The following is a 10427-nucleotide window of genomic DNA, read 5'->3' on the forward strand; positions in this document are numbered from 1 at the left end:
TTACCCTTCGTCCTCATAGCTACTTAGAGACAGATGAATATTGGAACCCAGATCTCCCGACACATCCAGTGCTTCAGACTAAAGAACAATGATGTAATACTGATGGAGAGCTTTCTTTGGGATGGAGATTGTTCTAAGTGCCTTTCATATCCTCATTCATTTAATTCTCACAGCAACCCTATAGCTGCTCTTAGTCAAAATTTTTAGCTGAGGAAATGGAGACACACGTGAAGGTCAAGGAGCTTGCCCAAGGTCACATGCTAATAGTTGGCAGAGCTGGGATTTTCACCTTGGCTGCCTGGCTCCACATCCCACATGCTTAAATACGGTGCTGGTTCTTATTGTGCCATCAGGAAGAAGAGGCTTAAGAAAGACCCTTCCTGATGGTCTGAAAAGCTTTCAAGCTGGCTGACACGTATTGGGTGCAGACCATGGGCCAGCCTGGTTCCCAGGACTTTACTCACATATGCTCTGGAGGTTCTATTATGCCCCCTTCTTCTCCTTTGTTAACAGATGGGGAAACAGAAGCACCACAGTTAAGGTGCTCGCCCAAGTGTACATAGTAAGTGGCAGAGCTGGGATTTAAACCCAGGTCAGCTCACTCCAGGGCCTATGTTTTCCTCATGCTAAACCAGGAGTCAGCAACCTTTTTCTTAAAGGGCCAGGGAGTAAATATTTTAGGTTTGCTCGCCATGAGACAAAATTGAGAGTCTAATGTAGGTACTTATATAACCATTTATGGAACGCATAAAAAGGAACCCATAAAAATGTAGGTCAGAGCCTTGCAAGAACAGCAGCAATTGGATTTGGCCAATCCCTGAACTATAACTGGTTGTTGCCTCCCGGGCCCAGGGTGAGAACTAGAGACCTTCCACCAACACCAAAAAGAAAAAATGTTTGGCTATCAGCTGCTCTCAGACCACATTCTATTCTATTGGGGAACCCAAACGTACTATACCATCAGGGGTATCATTGACTCAATGGCAGAGAAGTTTAATTACCTTCTTTAAGGGCCAGCACCCAGCGCTGCCGGCTCTCGCGGTCTGGAGCAAACACATACAGGAGGTAGTTGTCATGCACAACCTGGAAACACACAGAGTCCAAGATGAGCCATGTACCTGGAGATCGGTGACTGCCAGCAGACTCATCTAGCTTGCTGGGCCATGGGCAGGGTCTCAGGTGTTTGTTCTCATATAGGCAAATATTTGGGTGATTAGGGGATAGGTATCTTTTTTTTCTTTCTTTCTTTTTGACAGAGTCTCATCCTGTTGCCCTGAGTAGAGTGCAGTGGCATCATCACAGCTCACTGCAAACTTAAACTCCTGGGCTCAGGTGATCCTCCTGATTCAGCCTCCCGAATAGCTGGGACTACAGTCATGCAACATGATGCCTGGCTAATTTTTCTATTTTTAGTAAAGATGGGGTCTCACTCTTGCTCAGGCTGGTCTTGAACTCCTCAGCTCAAGCAATCCTCCTGTCTCAGCCTCCCAGAGTGCTAGGATTATAGGCGTGAGCCACCGTGCCCAGCCAGGTATCCTTGTTATCCAGATATTTGGGTGCTATGAAAACACAGGGTGAGCAGTCAGGCTGCTCATCTCAGATTTCATGTCACCAGTAAGCAATATTCCATTAAATTAAAATAGTAGGAGAAATTTTCTCTTCTTTACTAGAAAGCACATTTATCTTAAATTTTTAGTGATTAAAAAAACTCTCTCTGGAATATGAAAGAGTAACGTACTAGATGACAAATGTGTAATTGGGATTTTTTTTTTTTTGTGATTGGAATTTTTAAAAGCTTCTTATTTGGAAGCAGTTTAAAACTCACAAGAAGTTCCAAAAATAGTACAGAGTTCCTGTGTATTTTTCATCCACCTTTCCCCACTGATAACATCTTACATAACCAGAGCACATTTTCAAAACCAGGAAATCGACATTGGTACAATACTGTTCATTAATTACAAGCCTTCTTTGAATTCCACCAGTTTTTTCATGCACTCATTTGTCATTGGGATTTTTAACCATTGGGAAATATGTGATACTACATGTCATTCCTTTTTTTTTTTTTTTTAGTCCTAAAATTTCCAACTCATGGGGGTCACTTTTCTAGTAGAAAAAAACTCTATTCTATGCCACACTAAAAATGAGACATTCATCCCGCAGGTTGGCAAACACGAATGGTATCCTGGGTTGTGCAAGGAGATACCCATGCCCTTGAAGCCAGAAATGCCAAGAGTCAGAAACAAGATAAAGACTCTAGAGATACCCTCCACCCGCTCTGTCCAGCGGGACTCTCTGCAGTGATGGAAACAGTCTGTAATCTGTGCTGCTCAGTACAGTAACTGCCAGCCACACGTGGCTATTGAACGTGTGAAATGTGACCTGTGTGACTGAGGAGCTCAATTTTTAATGTCACTTAATCTTCATTAATTTACGTTTAAATGTAAACATCACAGGTGGCTAGCGGCTGCTCTCCCGGACAGCGTGATGCCAGAGAGTTCTCAGATTGTGCAACCTGAGTCTTTTTACCTTGGAACCTCCAAGCAATTTATAACCAAGGACTGTAATGTGTCGCCTCAAATCAGGAGTAAAATGCACTTAAAGCACAGTAGATGTGGAGCCCACCCTGGCAGCTGTTTTCCTTTCTGTGGGAGCAAAGTACTTGGGACTTTGCTTGAGGTAGGGGGGCCATGGGGGAAAGGGAAATGAAAAATAGCCACCTTAAGATTTTGTGCCTAATCTTTGTTAAATAAATGAAGGAAAGAATGAATGAATGTCATTGATTGAAACAACGCCGTTTTCTTATGGGCTTGGTCTAAGTGTTAAGCCAGGACCAGAGAGTCCTCCCCTTCCTGCCCTCTCTGAGAGACTGAGGTTTTAACTGTGGTCTAGGGAATGAGGAACCATCCACCTCAGGCCTGACGGACTTACCTGAAACGGGTATTTATAGTGGCACGGGATGCTAATGTCACTTTTCACAATCTCGACACATTTGATTCGGGAGAGTTCAATGGAGCCCTTCAAATTGCGCTTTTTCTATGGGAAGACAAGCACATCCCATTTACGTAAGAGAGGAGACAGTATTTTTGTCCAGGTCGCTTCTAGAAATCCACTACTGTATAAGATCCATTAGCTTTGTAAACCAACCCCAGCCCTCCCGCCCAAATCTGCAGAAGCGGGCTCCTGGCCCTCAGTCTGAGAGAGACACTGGGCAGACGCCTGGGGATCACGCCCTCTGGACCATTTTCTTGAAGGGGTGACTGGTTTCCACTCACGGAGCCACAGGGTCATGTTCTCTGCTGCCCTCGTTGGAAACAGCAGCATTTACAGAACTCACAGAACTCACAGCTGGGATGGGTAATGTGATCTATGGAAAATAACCACACGTGCGCCAATTTTCTCTGCCCTGTGCCTGCCCATGAACTTATTGGCACAGTAATTGAGCTCAGGCCTGAGCTGGATGGTGATTTATTCAGTTGGTGGCACCTTTCTTTTCTGCATCCGGTTTCTCCATGTCCTTTAATGACACCCTTGCAGGACATTCCTGACTCTGCTCTAGAACTACTCCTTCCCCACCCTCCCCGTCAAACATCACTGGAGCCTGGTCTCATTCTGGAAGCTTGCTAGATGTATTTCCCTGATAACTTATGCACATGATGGTGTTTGTGATTTATAACGATGCTCCGAGTTACCCGTTTCTAAGGGTCCTTCTGCTTGGAGAGTGGATCTCAGGGGATTTGCTGCCTTACCCAGCGGGATAAATCCTAGTGGTAGGCTATCAGGCTCTAAGAAAGGCTAGTCAGAGAAATGCTTTTGGAGAGAAGAAGCCTTTCACAGGTGCATAGAATGAGGCTGCCATTGAGAATAGAGTTTAACTCAGCTATGGGACCTATTGCAAAAACATGTCATTGTACCTGGTGCCAATCAATCCCAAAAGACACAATCCCAAATGCCATAGTCCTGGATGCTGACGTCCCAAAAGATCAAAATCCCTAATGTCTAAAATCTCAAAGCTCACAATTAGTGCATTTTCTGTTGTGTCCAGCATAGTCCCACCACGTTAGGCAGAACTATAACTTTGTTACTGTCTTCATTTGGAAATTAGCTATGGTTCAAGGAGATGCATATGGGTGTCGAGTTGACAAGGGGCGGACTTGCAGACTTAATTTTAGGTGTCAACTTGACTGGATGAGGATACCTAGAAACCTGATAAAGCATTATTTTGGGTGTGTCTGTGAGGGTGCTTGCAGAGGAGATGAGTGTGTGAGTCTGAGTGGATTAGGTGAGGAAGATCTTCCCTCAATGCTGGCAAGAACCACCCAGTCGGCTGGGGGCCCACAGAGAACAAATACAGAAGGCAAATTGGTCTCTCTCTGAGAGCTGGGACAGACTTTTCTTCTGCTGTTTTTGATCAATCTCATCAAAAGACTTAGGTTGCCCATCACAGCATTTTGGATGACCACAACTGTATATTTCTTTATGATCCAGTTTATCTGCTCATAACTGTTACACCTATGTGACTCTCTTTAGTATACCTGAGTGTTTATGCTTGCAAAAATAAGGATGTCATTGCCTGTTTTATTGTGTAAAGTGGCCTATTAAGTATGTTATGCTTTTATGTTTCTCAAATAAGTCTTCCTTTAAAAATGTAAATAAATGTATTTTAAAGAAATTTGGAAAATTATTTTTTCCAGAATTAAACTTTTTGGGATTTTGATCTTTCAGATTTTAATATTTGGGATTATCTCCTTTGGGATTATGGCCCAACCCCCATTATACCTTATTCTTTAAAAAGAAGTAGCAAATGGTGGTAAAATGAGCACAAGTTTGGAAAGGCTAGGTTCAAAGTAGGCCTCTGCCTCTAACTAGCTCTGTGACCCTGGGCAATTCATCAAACCTTCCAGAACGCTAGGGTCTACATCTCATAAGTGAGGATAATAATAGCTATCTTTTAAAGGTTGATTGGAGAATAAAATGGGATGACATAAACAAGGACCTAGTTTATAACAGGTGCCTTCAAGAAGGGCACCTTCCCAATTAAAGAGGTTAAGGAAGTCCGAACTATTGCAAGAGAGCCGCAATGCATGAGTGTACTTGGTTGGTATTTGGAGACCTATGACATCATCAAATTCTCCAGAAGTGAGCTCAGTCTTTACTTTTTGTTTTGGGGTCCCTGGCCTGGAAGCTGATCTTTGCTTTAGTAGCTGAGGTACAGTACTTAGATAAAAAAAATTTAAGATATAAGAAGTAGAGTCTGTCAAACACAGGGAAGCTTTGTGGTGTTTCGTTCTTAATTTTCTTTATGAAAACTACTTCATTCATTTTTGAAAGTACAAAATCTGTCCATGTTTATTGTAACAAATAAAAATAATAGAGGTGTGTGAAGAAAATACTTATAGTGCCTTATTATCCCACTCTTCCCCATAACTCTGAGGTAGACCAGGTTAACCTTGTGGGATGCATTTGTCTCCTCTGCACATTTTTTGGGTATACATAAATGAAAATGAGCATCTACTCTACTTTCATACACAAATAAAGACAAGCATCGACTCCAACTATCTTCTCATTTGGAGTCTACCGCAGCTAGAAATACATGCCTTGATCCTGCCCATAATCATAGTTCTTTGGAATGGTTCATCTGTTTTTCACAAACAGAAGAGCACAAAGAAGCTGTCTTTTCAACAACCATCTGCAGCTACTGGTAAACAGGGAGCCTGAGCTTTGAGGTTACCTTGTTTTGACCTCTGTTGTGTTATTTCCTTAGCAGTATGCATAGTGAAATGAAACAAAAGGCTCATGGCAGTAATAGGACAACTCTGTTTGCTGACATTTTTGTCTTTGGAACCTATTAAGTTCTGAGCTCCCTAAGGGCAGAGATCAAGACATCTGTCCCATATCCCAGGTGCCTAGCACAGTGGCTGGCCCACAGCGGTGCTCAGTTGGGTCAGAACAAAGGGTGCCAAGTTGGAACACAGTTTAAACAATCTTAATCAGATTTAAGGCTAATGCATTTAGCCATTTGGGAAATATTTATTGAGGGCTGGCTATGAGCAAGGTGCTATTCTGAACTCAGGAAATGGAGTAATGAACATGGTAGACTCTCATGGAGATCACAGTATAGCTGGGAAGGCAGGTAAGACAAACAGGTGCTAAAATGAGAATAGAACAGAATGACGTGATCAGCCTGTGGCCAGGGCAGGCCTCTCTAGAGAAAGGGTGTTTGGGAAGAGATCAGAAAGCTGAAGAGGAGCCATTTGTGAGAAAGTCCGGAGGAGCGTGAACAACCACAGCAAAATCCTGGGGTAGAAAAGTGCTGGATAAATAAGTTGTTAATTTATGTGCAACATCGTGATAAGGGCATAAAGTAGAGGGAAACATCAACTGGAGTTGTGAATAGGGATAAAAACTCTGCGTGAAGTTCTCCAGCAGTACTATCCAACACAAATATAATGGGAGCTCTACATGTAATTTAAAATTTTCCAGCAGGCACATTCAAAAAAGCACAAAGTAACAGGTAATAATAATTTTAACAACATTTTAACCTAGTCTCTAAAATACTATCATTTCAAATTGTAACTAATATAAAAAAGTGCATGAGATATATTCCTTTTTTGTACTAAATCTTTGAAATTGTGTACTTCGCAGCATATCTTGATTTGGACTCGCTGCGTTTCAAGTGCTCAGAAGCCACACGTGGCTGGCAGCTACCTTAGCGGACAGTGAGACTCCAAGATTTCCGAGGAGGATTTCTCCTCTCAGCTTAGATGATCCCCTTTGTTTTCTTAATGATTGCTGATTCCAAACATGGATTTTGAGAGCCATTTGTGCCTGGACAGTCTGTCAGGTGCTGCTGCTCTAAGGCTCGCTCTTCTGTTGGAGTGGATTTCTTGGTCCGCCATTAACCTTACTCCTAAATGAGTGCTTGGGTCCCCCTCACAATCCATTCTGTCCGTCAGTCTGTCCAAAGGCCCTGAGGCTGGTTCTCCTTGGATCTCATGAGATCTGATACTCGGTAGACAGCAGGACCAGCCGCGCGCTCCCCAGATGGTCACCGGAAAGTGGCTGGTCAGTGAACCTAACACAGCTCAGTGTCCAGGAAATGGTGATTGCCTGTAATCATCCCAAATAACTGGGCTTTTTCTGAAAAATGCCAGGGTAAAACCCTCCAAGGAAACCACACAAAAGCCAAAAGCCAGAGAAAGAGAGAGATCAAACAAAACCTGCCCTCATGCTTACTTATTATTCTGTCTGCGTCACTCGGGTGAAAGTCACAGGACCTCGCTCACCCTTATCTCTTCTCTTGGCCACGTTCAAAGCCACACTGTCCTCATATTCTAATGTTTCATCCCGGACATCTGACACATGTTAGCATCCAAGATGCTAACGCCTACAGATTTGCACAAAGGCAAGCTTGTGCAATCAGATTTTTATATCCTTTTTCTTTTTACGTTAATATTTTTTTCTCTTTTTCTTTTTTTCTTTTAACAAACCCTTATGTGGAGGGCTGACTTCCAACAGATCACAGCAAGGGAGCCGCTCTGCTGCTCGCAAAACCCCGACCCAGAAGCAGGTCATTTACAAACGGGTTAGCACCAGCTTCCCCACAAATGTGCATTGCGTTACGGACAAGGGGGCAACTTTTTATGTTAATGTTTTGTACAAAATAGAATTGGATTGTGAGTTTCAAAGAGAGAGGCAGGAAGAAAAATAAAAGACAATACCATTTTTGAACATTTTTCATACTTCAGGCACTCAACATTCCATCTCATGTAATCATGATCCTACAAAGTATTATGTCCTCATTTTATAGGTGAGAAAATAGAGGTTAAGGAGAGGCCAACTCTGTTACTAAGTAGAAGAGCAGCCTACAAGCTCAAGTCTGTGACTCCAGAGTTTGAGCACATAACCAACACGCTTCCTGGCTTTGCTCTTGCCCCAGCTTTCCACAGAAAACTTTCATTCTCTGAACTGAGCGCTGGAAAATCAATTGTGTGACCTATTTCCTCCAGACATGGCCCAGCAGAGCTTTGTTTCTGCCTCTTTTGGCTGTGCGGTGCATATGCTGAATTTCAAAGATGGAGCACGTTTCTTGGTTCCGCAGAATAACCACTCCTCTTTGCTCTAAAAACGTGAGCTCCTTTCTTGCTAGACTAACCCAGCAGATACGTCAGTGAGAAGTTATGTACCTGATATGCACGGAAAAAGGACATTTCTACCTTTCTTCAAAACAGCAGAATTTTAGCCTTCTATTCCGGTGGGGCAGAGTGGAGGAGGCTGGAGCTTTCAGGTCGGGCAGCCTCGGGTTTGAGGCCTGCCCTCATTCCAACCTGGGGCAAGTATCTCAACTTCTCATTTTTTTTTTTTTTCCTTAAAGTGGCATAATAATAGTCCAGAGTCGTTGAGCTAATTTAGAGGATTTAAAGGAGCTACATAAACCTACTAGCAAATTAAAATTATTAAAGTGATAAACTCACTCAAATGTTACTTGCTTTCCTTTCCTTCTCCAAACGCTGCCCATAAAATAAGATCTTGTTTTTTGGTTTTTATGTGCCCGTATTTTCTTTGGGGCAAATATGTAATCAGGAACTACCATCTGGGAGGACAACATTAATTTTTAACTAGCGATAACCGGTGATGTTGACAAGCAGAGTCATTTGTTCATTTTGTCAATTATTTGTCAAATCAGGGCAAAACCGAGAAAGGGGCTTATTTCTAGGTCTTCCCAACATGAGAGAGTCCCATTCTCTGTTGCAGGGCGTTAGCTTTCTGCTTTGCCTTCCACTCTCCTGTCAGAACCTCCCCCAGGTGCTCACTCACCGAAGGTGTAACTTAACTGGTAGCTCAAAGCTTGGCTCCTTTCTGAGGAGTTTGTATTTGGACGGATATCAGAGACGAGACTTGAGCCAAGAGGGAGCTTTTTTTTTTTTTTTGACTTTATATCTTACCTATTTTATTTACAGTGATTCTAGGCAAGCTGTAAGGACACAAAGATAATTAACACACTATTAAAAGGAGCCCATAATGAGAGGAATAGACATATGAACAAATAACTATAACACAGTGTACTAAATATAATGAAAAAGAATGGTATAGAAGGAGCAACCGACCCACATTTGGGAACATAGGTTAGTTTCCTGCAGGTGACGGACCCAAAACATAATGATAGATGTACAATAACCAGTAGAAATGAGACAGGGGGGGAGAATAAGAAGATGACGGTTAGATAAGAAAAAAAAATACGTGAAGAAATTCTCAGAAATATTAATTAGCATTGGTTTTGCAGAAAATTACAAATAGTTTAATGTTTTGGAGCATAAAATGGAAGGTAGGAAGATCTTATTTAGTATTACAGTTTTGATTTTTTGGACAATTTATTGATTGATTATGTCTAAACTCAGTATTTAGTAGTAGTAAAGACAGCATATATAGACGATTATTTTTTCCTCCTCCTATCCATTAAGACGGTGAGTTGTGAAGGGAAGGAGAGATATAGGACAAGATGTAGAGTAAGAGGGAGCTTTAATGACGCCACGGCACTCTAGCCCAGGCAAAAGAGTGAGACTCTGCCTCAAAAAAAAAAAAAAAAAAAAAGGAGCTTTAAGAATGGAATTCTAGGCATGGGCTGAGAGAGTATTTTTCAGCGGGAATTGCGTAGGGAGTGGGGCATTTAAGACTTCCCTGGGATCACGCTGTAAAAGTAGTGACATACAGCATTTATCAGTTTCTTTAAAATCAGGAAATCTTTCTGATGATGATCCTGACAAGGTATTATAAACATTTTGCTCCAAGCCTCTTCTGGATATAGCACAGCCATTGTACCCATGTGAGCTCACACAGTAACATAAGTGAAAGCAAGACTGATGTCATATGAAATGAAACTTAAGTGACCGATTTAGGTGTTGTTTTCCCCACTCACACTAAAATGCAGAATATCGGTTCTAAAATTGGTTTTGGGGGCTCTTCTTCGATTTCTGCTTTCATCCCCTCAGTAAAACTTGCTTGAGGAGACCCACAAATTCCCTCCCATTCTCTTTTTTTTTGAGACAGATTCTCACTCTGTTGCCCGGGCTAGAGTGCCGTGACGTCAGCCTAGCTCACAGCAACCTCAAACTCCTAGGCTCAAGCGATCCTCCTGCCTCAGCCTCCAAGTAGCTGGGACTACAGGCGCATGCCACGATGCCCAGCTAATTTCCTTCGCTCCCCAGCCCATCTTCGGCTGGACCTAACCCTACACACTGTGAAGCTCTGCACAGGGCTTGAGCTAAGGCAGTTCATTTCAAGGCTCCCGGACCAACTTAAAGCCAGGAAACTCTGATCCGTTCCACACCTGCCTTCTTTTCTTTCCTCTTCTCCACAAGACCTCTTACTCACAGCCGGCTCTCACTCTTCGGGCTTCCTCCAGAGCAGAATTTTCACACTGTGGTTTTACT

At 42.6% G+C, this 10427-nt stretch overlaps 1 protein-coding gene across 1 annotated transcript in view; it reads right to left on the reverse strand.

The window, feature by feature from the left end:
- The window catches only part of ITK (IL2-inducible T-cell kinase), a 101649-nt gene that overhangs the window by 62799 nt on the left and 28423 nt on the right, over positions 1–10427 (reverse strand). Inside the window, exons 2-3 of the mRNA XM_012650380.1 lie at positions 2929–3033; positions 1002–1083 (exon numbers count right to left, since the gene is read on the reverse strand). Coding sequence (XP_012505834.1) covers positions 1002–1083; positions 2929–3033 — 187 coding nt within the window. The remainder of the gene's footprint in view (positions 1–1001; positions 1084–2928; positions 3034–10427) is intronic.

The sequence above is a fragment of the Propithecus coquereli genome, unplaced genomic scaffold (genome assembly GCF_000956105.1).
Source record: "Propithecus coquereli isolate 6110/MARCELLA unplaced genomic scaffold, Pcoq_1.0 Scaffold322, whole genome shotgun sequence".
NCBI classification, from domain to species: domain Eukaryota; kingdom Metazoa; phylum Chordata; class Mammalia; order Primates; family Indriidae; genus Propithecus; species Propithecus coquereli.